The sequence below is a fragment of the Syngnathoides biaculeatus genome, chromosome 13 (genome assembly GCF_019802595.1).
Source record: "Syngnathoides biaculeatus isolate LvHL_M chromosome 13, ASM1980259v1, whole genome shotgun sequence".
Taxonomy (NCBI): Eukaryota; Metazoa; Chordata; class Actinopteri; order Syngnathiformes; family Syngnathidae; genus Syngnathoides; species Syngnathoides biaculeatus.
Genome location: NC_084652.1, coordinates 6,591,032 through 6,610,699, shown reverse-complemented (window position 1 = coordinate 6,610,699; position 19,668 = coordinate 6,591,032). Strand labels below are relative to the sequence as shown.

The window sequence follows — 19,668 nt, the reverse complement described above, 5'->3', positions numbered from 1 at the left end:
GAGTGAGATTATAGAGCTCTAAAGTGGACCCTTTGGTGGAATGTCGGAAACGTGTAATTTGGTATTAGAAACTGCTCCCCCCCTCAACTGCATCTGCAGCCTCTGGAACACATTTGTGCCGAAAGGCTAATGTTTCAACGCATTCATTGGGGTTTCAAGTGGGTACATGCGTAGCGGGCTTCTCCCCGTATTCACACAGTCGAGTTCGAGTGTGTTATTTTGGGGCGGTATTAAATGGCTTATTAATTCTAAACGTCCGTGCAGCTGTGGCTCGCTGTTTCGTCTTTGGAACAGCTGTATCGGTATCCTCTAATATTTGTGGATTTTTCATTAAAAAAAATTGCAAATCTAATACATTGCAGTTTTGTGCTAAATATTTTTTGTCATTGTAATATTTTTGGGGTTTTTGCAATGAATTTTTCAAATAACGTTTACCACATTTTTTGGGTGTAATTTTTGTCTGGATATTTTCAATTCCTTCTCTAAAATGTATTTTTTTTTTTTTTTTGTTGCGTTCTAAAAAAAAAAAATGGGGATTTTTATGTTTCTGACGACAACACCCCTAATTGTCATTTTTAACAGTAAGTTTCTTTCGGCTTGCGTTAGGGGTCGCCACAGCGTTTCATCTCAGATCAACGCACATTTGTTTGCCACAGTTTTTAAACGCCGCATGCCCTTCCTGACGCAACCCTTCTCACGGAGTGGAGGCCCCAGTGGGATACAAACCCACAACCCCTGGTTTGCCAAACCAATGCTCTAACCACTGAGCCAAGGGGCCGCTATTGTCATTTTAACGATTTTGGGAAAACAAAAAACAATGCAACAAATTCAATAAACAAGAAGAGTCCACTTGCCATAATTAATCCTCTTCCAGCTACCGTGACTGCATGACCAAGAATCTACACAAACATAAAGAATAGAACCCCCCCTCTTTTTTTTTTCCCCAGCAAAGATATTGTCACAGTACGTTGAAAATTACTTGGTTTAGGGCCAGACCACAAAGGAATATCCGCAGATTAAGACCATTAGTGCTCTTCCTATTTGTCATTGTCGCATTGCGAAAACATCATCTATTGCTTTTTTTTTTTTTTTTTTTTTGTCACTGCTGAACCCGTGGAAGTATCGAATTTTTCTCATCTGGATGTCGTCTCTGGTCCCGCGGGAAGATATTGAAGATGTGACATGACGCACGCCTCGGCTTTTATCTGCCAATTGTCAAGAGCAGACAGTGACGTCTGCGAATTGACATGTGGGTCTTGAATGTCCGCGAGCGAGCAGATTTTTGTTATTAATCAGAGATTTTTCTCAGAAGGCTTGTGAGAGCATGACTGATGTGATTATCAGGAGGAGTGTGCCATGTCTACTGTGTTACATTTTCCCTCAGCCTGATGTGGTGCCCAATAATTTAACTCTCCTCCTGACTTGGATTGTAACTCTGTTTGGAGGATTTTTATTTCGTTTTATTATTATTATTTATTTATTTTGAGACGGAGTCTCACAAATCAAACGGACCCAGGATTAATGACTGAATGATTAAAGGGAGATGCCGCCAGTCCATTTCTGTTAATTAAAGTGGGTGAAATGACAAACCTCTCTGGGGTCATCGGGAATTTTACAAGTTTGAACTCTGGACGGTTTTCTTCGCAATGACAGGAGAAGAGTGCCTGATGTCAGTCTAAGCCACGAGTCCATTGTTGGATGAGGAGTTGTGCTCATTCCCTCTAAATATTTGGTTTGGAAGAAACATTTGCTCCGGTCGATTCTGTTTACGGATTCTTCCCTGCAAGTCAGCTTCACTTGGCGTCAGAAGATTTTGGTGGCCGTGTCTATAATCAGTGGACCCACAAGAAAGTCTCAAGAACCAATGCCTAAAAAGACAGGAAGTCTGCCATTTTTGTTTGCAGTTGGCATTTTGGAGTCTTTTTTTTTTTTTTTTTGCGAATTTAAATTTGGTAGATTTCTCTGATATGTTTTCTCTAAATTATTCTGTGAAGCTAGTTTCACTTTTGATAGGCATGTCTGTAATGGACAGACCCACAAAAAAAAAAAAATCTGAAGAACCTACGGCCGAAAAAACTCATAAAGTCTGAGATTTGTTTGGAGCAGCTAGACATTTTTGCGACAGTTTCCATTTTGCTAGAAATTGTAAAATGTAGCAATGTTAAACTGAGCAACATGGTATTTAGTTGGGCCCGACAGACGTTCCGCCGGCGCTTTAGCCACGGCAATCATGAGTACACCCACAAAAAACTCTCAAGAACCCACGAAGGAAAAGACAGGAATTCTTTTACTCATTTGACTTGGCCATTTCAGTGCCGTAATGACCAGGTGTCCTTCAAAGACAGACTTATCTCCGTGAGGTCAGAGTTTCATGATTGTATTGATCCATAAACTGCCAGTTTACAGTGCAACAAAGCACCTTGCTCAATTGCAGCTTATTACAATAGGAAAATCTGACTTGGCTACATGGCACCTAAATCTGAGACATTTCCACTAAGCGGTGCATTTTTTTTTTTTTTGCATTGGTATGTTTCAGATCCCAGCTTATGCCTTCTTTCCACTGATTTTTGGCTAGGAAGGATGGTAGTAGTTATATCCACAGCAGATATGTGCGTAAATAGCCACGCTTCCAAGCATGAGAAAGGCGTGTATTTCCGTAATACCAAAGCATACCGTTGATGGGCACCTCTGTTAGACAGACTGTTAGCGTCGGATATCTCAGGACCTTACCGAGCTGAGATATAGCTTGTTAAAAACAACTTTGAGGTTGTAAATCATTCATTTCGTGATCACGATCGCATAAAGTGCTGTTGCCTGAACTTTGTTCTGTTCATAATCGCCTGGTTGTCCATGCTGTGTTTCATTCTTCCAATTTGTTAATGATGGGAGTTGGAGCATGCAACGGCGCCATTAAAGAGCAAGGTCCACCTTATGGCTGTGCGGGCCAATGAGTCAACTGCTCCCCAGGCCCTGACTAGCTAGGAATGAATGCGCCTTAGAGTGCATCAGCAGGGGGAGTCTTCAAACCCGCGCTCCATGACCTGGCTAATAGGAGGCCTCTCACCCTGACCCGCCTTCTTCTTCTCTTACACACCAAACCGGTCGTAGAATATCCTCCGGACCACCTGAGAGGGAGGTGCACGCCGCTATTAGCCGACAGCTTGGCTTTTTCTTCGAGGTGTATTTGATTGGGATTTTTAAGTTGTTCAATTCGCGTGTCCCGGCAAAAAAGGGCCCTCTTGTCTTCACGTGCATCGCATTAACGCTTTATTGCGAGGATTGGCAGACTAATCAAACGTGATCTCATCCAACTGCTTCTTAACACTTGCAGTGTCACAGCTAATGCGTCTCTGTTTACTTATTTAGAAGATAAGGAAGCTATCTGGAACACTGTCACTCATGTTACGACCGAGGCCTTTCTTTCCCCTACTTTTCCGGGTCGTCCGTCATGACTGAGTCGAATCAAGGCATATCCTTGTTCCCGTAAAACCACCTGAAAAATGACTCACGTAGCGCTGTAACGCTGCATCGCCCACTGCAAAAAGACCAGGACGGTGAGCAAAACAAGGTTTGAATCACTTGTGGTGACTCAAGGAGGTGTCGCTTGGTGTTCTGTAAAAATGAGGAGCAATAAATTATTAAGGGGCATAATTTAAAAAAGCCTTCATCTGGGGATTGGTGCACCAATAAAACAAATGTAAATTACTCCTCACTAGCAAAGATTTTGGGTCAGTTACAATCTGTGGTATGACTGTGATGGCGATGTGATGTTAAATTTGAGCTTTTCATCAAAGCTTGTGGGCATAGCTTGCTAGCAAGTTCAGATGTGGCCATAAAAAGTTAAACTTTAATAACTCTTAACTCCACATAACCTCAAAAAACCTGAGCATCTGATTCCCAAAACACCGAGATGATATAAAAACAGGCACAGTGGTAAAACAGTTGGTAAAACGTTGGCCTCACATTTCTGAGGTCCTGGGTTCAATCCGAGACCTGCCTGCGTGGAGTGTGCATGTTCTCCCCGTGCCTGCGTGGCTTTTCGCCGGGCATTCCGGTTTCCTCCCACATTCCCAAAACATGCAACATTAATTGGACACTCAAAATTGCTCCTCGGTGTGATTGGGAGTGCGGGTCTTTGTCTCAATGTGTGCTGCGATTGGCCGGCAACCAGTTCAGGGTGTACCCCGCCTCCTGCCCGTTGACAGCTGGGATAGGCTGCAGCACTCCCCGTGACCCTCGTGAGGATAAGCGGTGAAGAAAATGGATGCACACAAAACCACAAAGGGGACCTTAGATTTAACGTATTTGGGTTTTTTTATGCTATTCCTATAGCTAAAGATCTTTTTCTAGTATTTGGAGCACAAAAAGCAAGAGAAGCCGTTGTCGAAGCATGTTAGCATTTTATCTCGGAGGTTGTGTTTTTGTCTTCCCTCCCTCCCACCTGAGCTGGAGTCCAAATCACTTTCTTTCAAGGAACAGTTTGCAGTTATTTATTTATATATGTTGCCCTTCTGCTCTAATCAAAGTTGACGTCGTTGACACGGACTGCACATTACTGGTTACGTCCGACCGCGGGAATGAGTAAAGCCTGTCACAGGAACCGAGCGTTTTAATTAAGCCGTCCCGTCACCATCCACTCTCCGAGCGCATAAAAAGTCACTCTTATCTGTCCATAATTATACTTAGCGTGTTGCGGCGAAGCTCCGCCGATGATTAATTCGAGGCGTGGAAATGATTGATTCATCTGTTTGTTTACAAACTTGTTGCTCTGCTTGAGCGGACCGTCACGCTCTCCTCCTTTTTTTTTTTTTTTTTTTTTTATTTTGGGGACCAATGTCCCTTTTTATTCTCCGACTGCGGCGGCGGCAATCAAGTCTTATTAGCCACACTGCGGTTTGTTTACTTCAGTTGCCAAGGCAGTTGCATCTTAAACGAGCAGTAAACCGCAAATGTGTGTGCCTCTTAAGAACATAATCTCAGCAGTCTTCAATCAAGCTCTTGTTCAGGGTTCCTCGTGGCTCAATTTGAGGCAGAGGTGGTACTATTCTGTACTCTCACACAACTGGCTCAATTGAACACATTTGAAGTATTTACATGCATTTTGTCCTTTCATTTTTTCTGTTTTTTAAGTCATATATTACACTATAATTAACAAAAGATACGAACCCTTTTGTGTAATAAAGTAAGCATAACAGAATTGCATGCATATACACTTAGAACAGTTCCTCTAACTTGACTGCACAGAGTTGTAGATTGTCTCGAGCCATGTCAGTGATATGTTTCACTGCCAGAGGCAGAACATGTAAGTCAGCGTTTTCATTTTGTAAAGTCTCCTCATGCATTCCTTGTATTTCAATGTAGTATTCTCCCCTGAAGTAAAATCACATTGAAGCTTTTTTTTTTTTTTTTTTTGTGTGTGTGTGTGTGTATCTTTGAAATTGTTTTCTTTAATGCGTTTTACATTTTCTGCTGCCGACTTATGAAGTTACGCTCCCATTAACGTCGCTTAACTAATGTCCTATTTGGAAGAAATTGGACACGCTCAGCTACAAAAGAAACAAAATGTTACCTGTTTGAAAATCCATGAATCACCATAAAATAATTTCTCTCATTTTCGTCTTCTTTTTTGACAGTTTTCGGCGTGGCTTATGTGATTTTTCCGTTTATACGCGGGATTCCCTCTTTTTAAATTCCATTGATAAAAAATATATATATTTTCCATTTTTGTGCAATATACTGACCGTAACCCGTGGCAGAATCCACAGTCGTTCATTTTCCAGTCCAACTTTTGAGAGTGAGGTGGAAGATTAGGTACGCGTCAGTTGATTGGTCGAATGTGTTCCTCCTGACCAATGAAAACGCTTGTTGTATACGAGGGAGGTTCGTGAGGCCATTTTCAAGTCAACACGATGGCGGTGCTCAAGAGGAAAGACGCCTCTCGAGTGACAGAAATTGACAGAAAATTGCAAAAATGTCTGTAGTATTTGCTTGACGTTAATAATTGTCAAATTCATGCGTTTCAATCATTTACAAAAACAAGAAATTAAAACGTTTTTGAATGGATACAATATACACGCTATGAAAGCACGCTTGCATGCCGTGATGCAAATCTGAATTCAATTTAGTAGTTAGTTGAATTCGTATTTGAAATTTTTGGGGCTAAAAGTATGCGCCTAAATAATGAGCAATCATATTGTGTACATTTTGAAAACAGAATAGCATTTATAGATGTACCAGATATATTTCATTCATAATACAATTTATAAAGCTTGCACGTTAAAATTGGTGATCATACTTTGATCGTGCTTACAACCCCCACGCCCCCCCGGCTATTTTTCATTGTCAAATAACGTCTGCTAATAGGTTGTTTCTGATGCAGCGCCACTCGGTGTCATCAGAACCAATCATTATCAGTATTGTCTTTATTCAACAAATATGGTTACACAAATTTATGTCCTGTAGTTGGAGCCAATCGAGTGCTCCAGCAAGAAAAAAAAAAAAAGGCTACAATTGCAAAATTTACATTTAGAGCATAAACACAGCAATAAACAATGTGTGCAGTAATGGGTTAGTGCCAACAACTGTTTGAGAAGTTACTGACAAAATAGATAAAGGTTATTGCAGTGTTTGCTCGTTTTGGTGTGCATTGTTCAACGGTGCAGACCAGAACGAAGGAGCTGGTGTAATACTGGAATTACAATAACAAGAATGAGACTCAATTTAGTGGTTGAATAATAACAGTTTTCATCATGTCAGACGTTTTTAGACCCTAAATGTAGTTGGAAAACAATACCAAAAAAAAAAAAAAAAAGCCTCATCCAGTTGCCTCAGTTCAAAGTTTGCTTTATTACCATCATCAGGGTTATGGAGAGTCATAAATTGAAAAAGAACATTGGTATTTTTCATTGAAATTGTGGTTGTCATTTAAAAACAAGACAGGCAATTATGTGAGTAAACTAAAGCTTTGCAGGGAAAGAACCTTGATGGATAACTCAGTCGAGAAAGAATACAAAGGGAGTGGCGGTACGGCGTCTGTTGACACAAGACAAGGTGACTCGGTCAACAGAAGCCGGCGCGTTTCGGAGAGCCACCCGCGGGCTCGTCGTGCCGGGTCGGAGGCCGGGGTTACGGACTAAAAGAATGCGGCCCGGCGTAAATAAGAAACGCGGGAATTCTGGCAGGGCCGTAGATCACCCTGACGGCGGTGGAAGTATGATATCAGATTGCCCCGAAAGAGAGAGAAATAGGAAAGTGGAAGAGATGAAGATGATAAAAGGCCAGGAAAAAGACGAAGGACTTGGGGGGGGGGTTCAGGAATTAGATGACTGTTATTGATTATGTGCCTCCAGGCGGGGAAATAAGAGCAAATGTTTTGCTCAGCCATACAAAAAAAAAAGGACTATTGTTTCAAAGGTCACAGAAATGCATTACATTCGTTTTACTCTGGATAAACAGCACGCTAACAGACACTACATCTTGTTGGGGGCGCGTTCAAAAACAGCGGTGGCAGCGTTTTTTTTTTTTTTTTGTTTTGTTTTTGTTTTTTGCCGTGTTTGTTTTCGCGAGGCGCCATCGCGATGAGGTGTGTCGCGGCGTGCGCGGAATGTTTGATTGATGCGCCATAGCAACTCGCTCAACACCCGGAGATGTCGTGCGAGGCTCGACAAGACGCGTACGTCGTCTCGTCGTCTTCGGTTACATTCATTCCAAAACCCGCCACCATCCCCTCCTCCCTTCCTCCTTCATCGCGGTTGATCCCGACCGTTGTAAACACGCTTATCTTCCTCATAGAAAGTGGTGAATGGAAGCTGTCATGGCAGGCTGCGGGAAGAATTTGGATGGCGTGATCGTTTTTTCATTCCGGTCACCTTTATCCACGGAGATTGTCATCATCGTTGCATCAGAAGACCTTGGAGGTTTTTATTGAAATCGAACGAGGGTCCCGTTCACATGGTCTTCACTTTTGTGTGGGTTTAATGGTTTGCAAGTCCGGCGGGCAGGAACCTTGGCGTGAATGCGTGACCCGTTCCTCGCAATGACTTTGTTTCTTTGTCGTTTTTAAGCACTAGGCCGTCCACAAAAGTTCCGCAGATTTTGAGACTGATTAAGACTGCCGTTTTGGTCTGAACTTTCGGCAATTCCCAGGTGACCCGCGGGGGCGCAGGTATTGCGTGTCCCTGACGAGTGGGATTTTGCAGTTCATTGTTGCTTCTAGCTTTTTATTCTTTCTTTCTACAGATGGCCACAAAGCGTATGAAAATTAAACTTTGTCAAGAGTCAAGCAACTGCTTGTCCACCTTTGGGCCGAAAACAGTCCGTCTGTGTATACGTTGATATATAGTATGTGAGGCAACTCTTGGTAAAAATACTCAGCTGATCTGTGCCTCTGTTGTTTCAATCGTTTTGGTACTTGAGCACGCGCAGACGGGACTTAACACTAATTTGTACCTTCTGTTTTCAAATTACATGGAAATGGCGACGCTATTGTTTTGAGAAACTTCCACTTGGAGACCTGTTTTTATATTTTGGGTTACGTAAGCGGAATACATGCCCCCTGAGTTTTACAAGACTGTCGGAATGAAATGTTGAAAGTGCTCATTAAACACGTGTTAGGCATTAAAGGCGAAGGAAAGGGAAGGTCAGGTTTGGGGTCCGAGTTATTGTTCGGGGTCGGGTTAGGGAGGAGGTGGGTTAGGGCAGGGTTATCGGGGAAATCCACTGCTTGCATTAACAGTGTATCCAATAGGTCATGTAATATTTACCCTATTTTGACAATGTGATGTTAAATCCTCACATTTAATAGTGTTTTGAGGAGATTTAACACAGGTACACGTCACATACGCCCACGAAGATCATGTGACTCGCGAAAATGGTAGCACCCCTAAAAATTCTAATTGTAGATAAAAATCTTCAAAATAGGGTAGATATTACATGACCTATTGGATACATTGTTCATGCAAATCACTGAATTTCTCCTTTAAGGTTAGACACAAGTCAGGTTCAGGATGGTAAAAGTACAAGATGTCAGCAAGACACGGACCCATCTTCAAAAAAACCCACAAAATTACATCTTATATGTGCAAAACGTTGACAAGAGACAAATCCATGAGGCAGCTTTTTCCATTTGAACCTGCTCAACTTTTTATATGCGTCCCACTACTCGCCTTAACCCCCCACCTGTGTTGACACATTTCCTCTATGTATGAGGCACATGCAAATGTCTTCCTGCCTATGCGATGCTCCTGTTGGAAAACAGCCCCGGGCCTTTCACACACCCCCGCGCCCCCCCCCCAGACGACTTCTTTGCCTTTTCAGTGCCATATCGAGTCTAGACCGCAGACAACACGTTTAGTTCTATTTACTTTTTTCTTTTGCAGATAAATAAGAAAATGGTTTCGTGTGGGACCAGGTATTGATGAAAACAATAGCGGGGTTAGTACTGCACATCAGAGGCGGGAAAGTGCGTCTTTGTTCTCAAGAGCCAGAAACCTTTTTAGCCTAATCGAATATTGCACTGATGAATGTTTACTCTTTGCGAGGCAGCAGGTGGTTTTGGTTGTTTTCTATAATCTGCTCCGTAAACTTCAGCTTTACCGATACCACGTCTGCTGTGCAGGTGGTTTTGTTTCGTGGTAAACATCTCTGTAGTGACATAATGAAGGTAATCACGGCCGACTGCAGGCTGCGCTGTTGTTGGATGGATAGACGAGGTCTCAGTAATGCAATATCCAGTGGTGCCTTGTGTTTAATCTGTTTCATGACCACGCTCAAGCACTTTTTTTTTCCTGGAAAGGCCATTAATCTGTTACACCCTCCCCAAAATTAACCAGAATTGTGTTTGTATAAGAAAAATAGCGAAATTTGTACTTTATAAACAAAAAAAAACCTGTTGTTGTAGCCAAGTACGACGGTCGTTATTCCGTATCAAGGTCCAGAAAGTGAGCCACATCGGCCGGGGCACTCCACAGATTTCCATCGTCAGCGTGGTCGGTTTTTGAGCACAGTTGAAGAGATGATTCGTAAACACGGATTGTTTCATGATCATCACATTGCGCTCGCGTACCGGAAGGAGTTTCGACTCAGCATGTTGGTGATCGATGGAAGCCATTTTATGGCGGTTCGAAGGGCAGTGTCAGGGAGTCCCAGTTAGTTGGCTTCGGGTCGGGAGTCCACACGGGCCCCGCGAAGTTCAGGATCGATCTTCCGATGGCCTCATATGTCGTGAGGATGGTCTCCTTGGTCTGGCTCCACGTGATCCCGGCTAGGCACTTCAGAACGTTGTTCTTCAGAACGATTTTCGCGTGTTCACGGAGCGTCAGCGAGGGATCGAAGGTGACGCCAATTATACATTAATTATACAATGTAATTAGAATGTAAAGAATGATTTTGATGATTTTTTTTTTTTTTTCTTTTTGCAATGTTGCGGGAGGTGCAGATTAGCTGGCCGCTATGCACCACGAAGACCTGTGTGAACATGTGAACAGCAATCACAAAGTCACATCAAGTTTGTAAATAAGCCTTCCCGAAGTTGTAGCCGTGACTGTCCAACATGTTCAGGATGCTTCAGACAGCTGGGAACGGTTTTAATTGGGAAGAAATGGCGTGATATGTCTCTTTTAACTATTGATGCGGAATGCAGAGAAGTGCTTTACCTCATGAATATTCTCGGGCATATGCTCGCTCCCCTTCTGCTGTATGTTTCACAACAGTATGTATTCTCCATAGGAGGCGTCTGTTCTCCAACCCACATGTTAAACATTCATCGCGGCACATCGGTCTGCCTTCAGCACTCCAGATTGAAGCGAGTAATGAGAAAGCACGGCCCGATTGAAAATGAGGCCCAAGTGCGGTTTCTCGCGGATCAGGGCTTCCTTGTTACCGGGTTTTTTCCCCCGTCGAGATGTTTGGGGTTGATGAGGAAGGGGGAGCAACGCTGGCTGACATTAGCGCCGTGTTGCCATCCAGCGGCCCTCCCAGCGGGACAGTAGGACGAGGACGGGTCTATTTCAGCGGGGCTCTGATTAGAGCCATCGCCCTCGCCGCCACGCTCCGCTCGCACTGGTAATTGGAGCTGGCAGGAGGTTGGCATGCAATCCCTCCCCGGTGCCCACCCCCTTTTTCCCCCCGCACCTGCATTACGTTCGTAGGTTACACCTCTTTTCCACAGTAGCTTAAGACTGCGTCGTTTCTCCTTAATTGGACTAATCACCATATTAGGAGTGTCAGTGCCAATGTCCTCTCCCGCCCCCTGTTGCCGATCTAATTCAGTACAACCGCAAAAGCACATTAACTCCCCCCCCCTGTACCGTCTTCTCTGCCATCACGTCATGCCTTTCTGTATTGACGTGCCGCCGGCGCTCCTCTGGTCTTCGGCCACGTCTCACGCTCACTTCTGCTCACTGTCACCCGTTTGTCAGATTAATAAACATCTGCTCAGCTTTATTAGATCAACAACGCGCACACGACGTTTTGATGAGTTGGCTAGCATCTCCTTTTGTGTTTTTGCACCACCGTCTTGACCAGGGGTACTCAAATACGAATCTTAAGATGACCCCACATATTGTTTTTTCCGTCAATTAAAGGTTTATTTATTGAATTAGGTCTGTTAATAACAAAAATTTGTAGTAGGAACAACAAAAATGGAAATTAAATCCAAATGCTCTTTCAGTTTTGACATAAATAGTTGAATAAAGGTGGCACGGTGGCTCAGCTGGTAAAGCGTTGACCTCACAGTTCTGAGGTCCCGGGTTCAGTCCCGGACCCGGCTGTGTGGAGTTTGGATGTTCTCCCCGTGCCTGCGTGGGTTTTCTCCGGGCACACCGGTTCCCTCCCACAACATTAATTGGACACACTAAATTGCCCCTAGGTGTGATTGTGATTGCGGGTGTTTGTCTGGACGTGCCGTGCGATTGGCTGACAACGAGTTCAGGGTGTAGCCCGCCTCCTGCCAGTTGACAGCTGGGATAGACTCCAGGACTCCCCACGACCCTTGTGAGGATAAACGGGTAAGAAAATGGATGGATGGCTAGTTGAATAAAACATGAATCTAAAACCAACATATGGGATCAGGATGGGGTTAGCAATACTTCTTAAATGAACAAAAAAAGACAAGACAGGAGCAAGCATGTATTTTTGTTGTATTATTCAGAGGCTTTGATGTTTCAAACAGCGGGGGAAGGTTTTCATATTTCAAGATAGGGTTAAAGTTTTCAACCACGCTTTTTGTTTTGAGGTTCCTAATTAGGGTTTCAAGCAAAGGTAAGGATTTCAAGCAAGAGTTTTTACTTGGAAGGTCTTCTCATCTTGAGAAACATCAACCCGCATGTTTGATTGGATTCACTGGCTTCCCTCCAAGCATCGCCTGCCTTATCTGGCGTCCCAGGCAATGAAAGAGGACATCAACAAAGGCTCGTCTTTGTCTTGCCTGGAATGACAAGTTGGCAGAAATACCAGCTGCAGGAGTTGGGAAAACCAGGCAGGCTTCAAATCTACCACAATAGCTTGTCAACTACTCATATTCAGACAATTTACATTTTTTTTTTTTTTTTAGAAAACCAAGTGAGTGGGATGTGTAAATTGGTTCAGCTGCTTTTGGGAAAATAACCATGGTTTTACAAATAATACAATTTCTAAACACTGTACATGAACCCCGAGGCAAAGATTACTTTGTCCATTTATGTAGGAGACAGCATCAGACAGTGCTCAAACTGGGGTTAGACTTAAACTAGCGTTTCGATCCAGCGTTACGTTTTCAATTTAACATTTGAAGTCTGGGTCGGTTTCAGTGTTGGGGTTTTAAATTGGGCTTTCTGGTCACATGTAGGTTTTAAAGTGGGCTTTCGGACAAAGTGTTCCAAACTAGGGTAATAAATTTTGGTTTTGAAGCTTAGGCATCTGTTTCAAACTTTGGTTAGTGTTTCGAAATAGGGGTTTAAGTCACTGTTTGGGTGAATGGCCTATTTTAAAACAGTTCCCATATATAAGGCGCACTGCATTATAAGGCGCATAGAATACATTGGGGTTACGTTATGTATCCATTAAATGGAGCTGCACTAAAGGCTCAATAATGATCCATATATAAGGCGCACCGGATTATAAGGCGCACCGTCGGCTTTTGAGAAAATGAAAGGCTTTTAAGGTGCGCCTTATAGTGCGGCAAATACGGTCGTCTTCAGTTGAGGTTTCAAACTAGGGGTATGGTTTCGTATTACAGTTTCAATGCAGTAGTTCATTTTTTAAAAGTAGAGTTTCAGATCAGGTCTAAAACCTTAGTTAGGGTTTCGAGTTGGGTTTCAAGCCTGGGTTGGATTTAACATTTTGGTTAAGAGCCTTTCAAGCTTACGGGCACGCTATGCTGAGAACGCCCGATCTCGTCAGATCTCGGAAGCTAAGCGGGCCCTGGTTAGTACTTGGATGGGAGACCGCCTCGGAATACCAGGTGCTGTAAGCTTCTCTCCCCAGCTTGAATGCAGGGGGGTTGCGTCAGGAAGGGCATCGGGCGTAAAACTGTGCCGAACAAATATGCGTTCGTCTGAGATGACATGCTGTGGCGACCCCTAACGGGACAAGCCGAAAGGAACAGAAGAAGTTAAGAGCCTTTCAAATTAGGTTTTGAGGTCAGCGCTGGGTTTCCAAAGTGGTTGGTAGGGGTTTATATTTGAAATTAGTGTTTCGAGGCTGCGTCTGGGTTTCAGATTTTGTAACCTTAGTGAAGACAAGCACTTCAAGATTCAAGATGGCTGGAAGGGTTTAAGCTTTGGGCTAGAGTTTCACAATAGGCTTTAAAGCCTGCCTAAAGGTTTGAAGCCAAAGGTTTCAAGTTAATACTAAAAAAAATGCAAATAAAAAAAGCTCAATTATTATTATTTGAAACACTGACTGTCCATGAATCTGCTCTAGTTCAACCTGACTCCATTTGCAGTTGCAAAACACACACGGTGGCTATCGGAACTCACCCGCTGTGCAAACAGGGCGAAAAGGCGTCAGGTTCACGTCAGAAGCCTTTCTGATTTATTCCGTTCCCCGTTTGCTTCCTTCCCAAAACGACCGCAGCGGTAGCACGTGTAATATCTCCGTTTGCATTTTTCACCGCCCGGAAACATGCGGCAATAATCCTAATCATAAATATTATATGGGCAGCGATACAACATTGTTTCGCTGTAAAATATCCCCTGTTGACGTTGAGAGTGAAAAGGGGCTTCGCTCGCCAAAACGCCGCAGCGTGAATAGAGATATTTCCATGTTTATTGTATGCGTGTTATTTCCTGGGTGTAGGATTTTGGAATCATTTCAGTGTGTGAGAAACTGTAATGTAGTCGTGTATTATAGTATGTACCATATCTACCAAGATGTGCCTGACCAGTTATAAATAACAACAATTATGTGGCATAGAAATGAACAGAATTAAGTCACTAATTCTTCCAGTTCTCAATGAAAACTGAGGCGTGCACAGTGGAAATGATCAAAAACACTGAATGATAATGAATAATTGTCGTCGCTTTCCACACCAGTCAATGAAAACTACCCTCACGCACAGCAAAAATGAACATAAGCTACAAAGTCGATGTCGACTCTATGTGACGGACAAGTACAGGCTAGCGGCGGCCACCAATACGTGTCAGAACTAATGTGATCATTCCATCTTCTAGATACTGATAACTCGGATAAGAACTGAACAGAAAATCAAAAAAAGATGGCTTGAGATATTCCACAAAACGCGCGTAGGGTCTGACATTGAGGCCCATGTGATCGCTCCTCCCCGCCACGTATTCGTGAAACGAGCCACTGCATGTCGTCAAAAGTAAACAGAATAACTCGAAATAATCCACAAGTTCCAGAAAGCTGTCGTGTTCTGAATTGATGCTTTTGTCATCACTTCTGTGGCGACTGTTCCCATCTTGTATGGCGAACACCTCCTCGTCTTGTACTGAATGCCTCTTATATTCTTGTGAGGCCGGCATCCTTGAAGCGCTCAAAAGCCACTGAGAGGCTTCTCAACATCTTTTTTTTTTTTTTAATGCTTTAGTTCCTTCAGCACCAGCTATACTAAAAAAAATAAAATAAACAACCCTCACACACAATATTTTCCCTTGCAGAGAACCAGATCCCTCACGGCTTCCCCACCATCGACATGGGCCCCCAGTTGAAGGTGGTGGAGCGGACCCGGACCGCCACCATGTTGTGCGCCGCCAGCGGAAACCCCGACCCGGAGATCACCTGGTTCAAGGACATGCTGCCCGTGGACATCGGCAGCAGCAATGGACGCATCCGACAGCTCCACTCGGGTAAACAATCACACAGTTTTTTATACTTTTTACACTTCTAACTAGTATTGAATGCTGTTCTCGGTAGACGAGAAACGTAGACCTCCGTCATGGTGGAAAAATTCAACTTCATGTGTACCCGCGTCCATTTTATTCACAGATTTTGTTTGGATGTTGAAAAAAAGGTTAAAAAAAATACACAATTTATTTACTTAAAAAATATTTATTGAGGGAATAATTTAGTTAGAACAGTTTTTTTTTATGTTTTTATTTCTAGATTAATTTTGTAAAAAAAAAAGGGCACATCAATGAATATATTTAAAATTTATTACTCTATGTATAGATGAATTTAGTAGCTCCTCTTTATTCTCACAAAGACTTTAACACATGGCAAGGATAAAAACTACTGGCTTATCATATGTAACTCCATTTTGTCTCGCAACCAAACTTTTAATTAGTTTTCTTTCTCTAGCGAGACAGTGATTGGGGTGCCTGGAAACACGCTGATATGCCCTCAGCTCTTTTTATACACCCCCCCCCAACCCCCGCCTTTGTATGACCAAGACCCCCAATTTCCCTGACATCTGCTGACACATTAGGATTTACTGCTTGCCTTACGAGGAGATGTGTAATAAAAAAAAATGACGTTTAAAGACAAGTGATGCGTGAGGTGTCTGGCTGTTTATTAACAGAATGTAAGCGCTCGGTGTTTCGTTGCATCCGGCGCGGTGTACTTTGTCACGTTGCTTTTTTTTTTTTTTATCTGGATATTCCTTATCTGCGACCTGCCAGAAAGCCTTGTGTTTTATTTGTTTTTGTTTTCTTCTCTCCCGCTGATGATTAAGTGGATTACTAACTAAATCTCTCAACCCCTGTTTGCCTCAAAATGACTCCCACCTAGGTGGTACACCAATTAGAGGTAAGGATGATGATTGAAAAAGAAAAAAAAATGAATGTGTAACATCGCATCTCACGCAAACAGACCCTTTTGCATCAGCATCAACCTCACCCCTACCCAAAACCACCACCTCCACCGGGTTCATCGACGTCTCTTTCACGTTACCCCTTCCGTCTGTCCGTTGTGGTTTTGCCCCGCACACAATGTTCACCAGCCTCGTTGTCGGCACGTTTCAAGGTGTTGCCTTGTCCTCGGAAATCCAACTGAACGCGGTCCGTTCCGGGATGCCGGTGGACCCTTAGATGTATTCGTACTTCCACGCAACTCGTAGGAAATGCTAATGCGGAGTCGTCAACCTGCAATGGGTCAGACGTAGCTGGAAATACGAGTCGTATGACCAAGCGGGCGTTAAACCCGGGACGGGCTGACTTTGAGCTGATGGCGTCTCCAGTCGACCTCCTGTCGTTGTGGCGAAGCGGTGAGGAGCCGCATTTTAAGATGAAGGTTGGTTTTGCCATGCAAAAGCCGTCTCTGCAGCTACCTGCCTGGAAATATCAATTGGCGTGGCATTAGCATACACACCATTCTGCAAGCCCTTACCCACCTACACACATATGCACCTTGTGAAGACTGTTGATTTAAGCACCGAGGTAGAAAGTGGACAGGCTTTTCCCTGCTGTACATATTAAATGTTTGTCTGCGCACAGTTTCTTATACAAGACAACGAGTTGACCTTGCGGAAGATACACTCTAAAGCAAGGAAGGGTTCAGGGCTTTTGAGTCTAGGACCCCTTGACAGAGGAGCTCTGTTTAATAGAAAGCAGCTTTAACCGAATTCAAAATGTAGCCATTGTCGCTAGCTGATGTGCACTGCTTCCATCAAAACACATTCGCTGCCATTGACGTCTTTAGGAGTCAAATATTAATGTCAACCGTTGAGGTTAGCAGTGAATTAAAATGGCTGGGAACAGAGAGGTGAAAAGCGCAGTGTTGCGAATGTAACAATTTAGAGACTTTTGTTACTGCTGTAGTGACTGTTTTTCACAACAGAAACTAGCGATTTTTATTCCCGGGATGAAAAAGACAGCATGAACGGAATATAGCTTGTGCATGTGACGTCACCATTTTCACGGCGCCATATTGCCGGTCAAAAAGAGCTGCTCGACGGTGTGGGGGACATTGAGCCAGAGCAGAATATACACAATTCCCCGACCTGTTATGCTGTTGGTTGTTACAACAGACGAGAGAGATATTCAAAGAGATCATTCTATGGAAAATCAGATGAAAAGACCAGAAAAGATAGATGGATTTCGGCAATTAAACGTGATGGATGGTGCCCAACCAAAATACACACGACTGTGTAGCGATCACTTCAATTCAGGTAGGAATTATTCTTCTCAATCTGAAATTCCTAAGAAGTATTTATAATGCCAAGTTGGCTCATTTGAGAACAATGCATTAAAAAAAAATGATAGGAAGTCGTCTCCATCGTACACGAAGCCTGTTGCAGCCATACCTTAATCTTCAGTAAACCTCTCTCCGACAGAGGGGTTTTTTTTTTTTTTTTTCTAATATTCATTGTTCCCATATGTGTCCAATTCGTATTTAAAGAAAGAAAATAAACCGTCGGTCACACAGAGGTTTAGCGAAGTTTGTGTGGCCGCAACGTGCTTCCGTTTACGTGGGCTGAGGCCTATCCCAGCAGTTTATTTTCTTTTTTTCAATACGTATTGGACTCATTTGAGAACAATGCATAATTTTAAAAAAAGCATCTGTCATGGAGAAGTTTACCAAAATTTAGCATGTGGCTGCAACACGTTTCCTACTCGCTGTCTTTTTTTTCCCAATCACAGTTAATGCGAGTTTGTGTAAAACTAGAGGTCATTTATTTTAATATTTGCATTTGTATTGAAAAAAATCTGAGTGGCTCCATCACTATGTAGGATTTATTCTTGATTGAAAACAAAGCCGGCAATGAAGTATTGGTATGCGTCCAGACTTTTCTATGCTTTCAAACTCTTCCGTGTAAATCTCGATGACTTACTCACCAGATCCAGGTGTGGATCCAGTTGTCCAAGACAAGCGGAAGCTGGTTAATAGTCCAATTTCTTTTTGGCGAAAACATCAACTTTGGCATTAAATATGTGTAATCTATGCCAAGTGTCTCTCATTTTTCCACGTACCTTTATTTATTATCACCTTCTAAATGTTTAACGGTATCGGACAAACTCGGGACGTCGTGCTAAAAGACGTATTTTCACGTCATCTCCGTCCGACTTAGCATTGAACAACGCTTTGTTTGACCGACACCTCCGGCCAGTGACGTGATTTGATGACGGTGCTTATGTATAGCAAAATTTCACCCGGTCCAAACTCATTTGTGAGCAGTGCATGTAACACATCACAATAATATCAGAATCTTTAATTGTCCCGAAACTAAGCCGGTTCCATCGATCTACAGTAGCATGCACTTTTTTAGCAATCTAATAATTGATTGCTTACTCTTTGGCGGACCACTAAGTTGCGCCTCATGGACCCAATGGCATCCGTAGGCTTCAGTTTGAGAACTTCTGCTCTAAATAAATGGAAGTAACCCGATCGGGGGAGGAGGGGGTGGTGTAGAGTGAAGTGTCGCAGGTCTGACGACTTAAGCGCCTGCGTTCCCGCAGGCGTCCAGCGCTATTTCCTCCCCGACGCGAGACTGACAGATTGGTGACAGCGTCATTAGTATGCAGGTGCGTGTCGGCACTGAGTCGCGCGGCGGCGAGTTCGCCACTCCGGAATAGACGACGTGCTGTCGTGAGATCAGAGCACCCAATTCCCTCCTTACCTGAGAAAACTCACCCCGCTAGTCAGTTTTTCCGGTGGTGAGGCTTGTTTGTCGCATCCATCTCATGCTGCATGACACCGGGGGGGCGGGCGCAAAAACTTGTATCCCGACACGTCATCTTACACTGTTTTGTGTTGTTCCCAACTGCACAGCGGCCGACTGGCTGACTTTCACGCTAGTAACGTGCTGTTTGGGAAACGTCCCATTTGTTGCTGTCTTTCGCACACTGAAAGTTGTTACATGTATGTTGTCGGTCCCGAGAGGCAGGTAAGTTCGCTGTTGTTTGTCAAACTGCCATGCAAGACGACTCCATAGCCCCTTTCACGCTACCTTTTCAGAGGCGTAACAGGAGAGCTGGCGTTGATTCACGGGGTGGCTTTTAGGTGACCCTCGTCTTGGCTATGAGTTCAAGGGTCTGGGACCGTGACATTTGCTTTCGACACAAACACAATATAATGGCCACTAAGTAAGAGCTTCTTTTCCACTTCCAGCTTCTGTTACGCCTCTGATGCTTCAACACAAGTCGCCAAATTTGCGGCTCGACTTCAATGCCCTCAAACCTCATCAGAACCTTACGCATAAGACCAATCCATTTTGTCCAATTTGAAATGATTGTACTGTATGTCGTGTTTCCAAATAACTGCAAGTTTCTTTTTTTTTTTTTTTTTTTTTTGTTT

At 43.5% G+C, this 19,668-nt stretch overlaps 1 protein-coding gene, 1 non-coding gene and 1 pseudogene across 11 annotated transcripts in view; 2 read left to right on the top strand and 1 right to left on the bottom strand.

Moving 5' to 3' along the window:
- LOC133510363 (receptor-type tyrosine-protein phosphatase F-like) overlaps window positions 1–19,668 on the top strand; it is a 419,886-nt gene that overhangs the window by 297,605 nt on the left and 102,613 nt on the right. For all 10 annotated transcript variants that reach the window (XM_061838181.1, XM_061838180.1, XM_061838176.1 and 7 more), the window contains one exon: window positions 15,096–15,284. In XM_061838181.1, the coding sequence (XP_061694165.1) occupies window positions 15,096–15,284 (189 nt within the window). The remainder of the gene's footprint in view (window positions 1–15,095; window positions 15,285–19,668) is intronic.
- Window positions 706–778, bottom strand: trnaa-ggc (transfer RNA alanine (anticodon GGC)). Its single transcript has one exon. It is a non-coding gene; the product is annotated as a tRNA-Ala (tRNA).
- LOC133511618 (5S ribosomal RNA) lies at window positions 13,337–13,450 on the top strand (annotated as a pseudogene).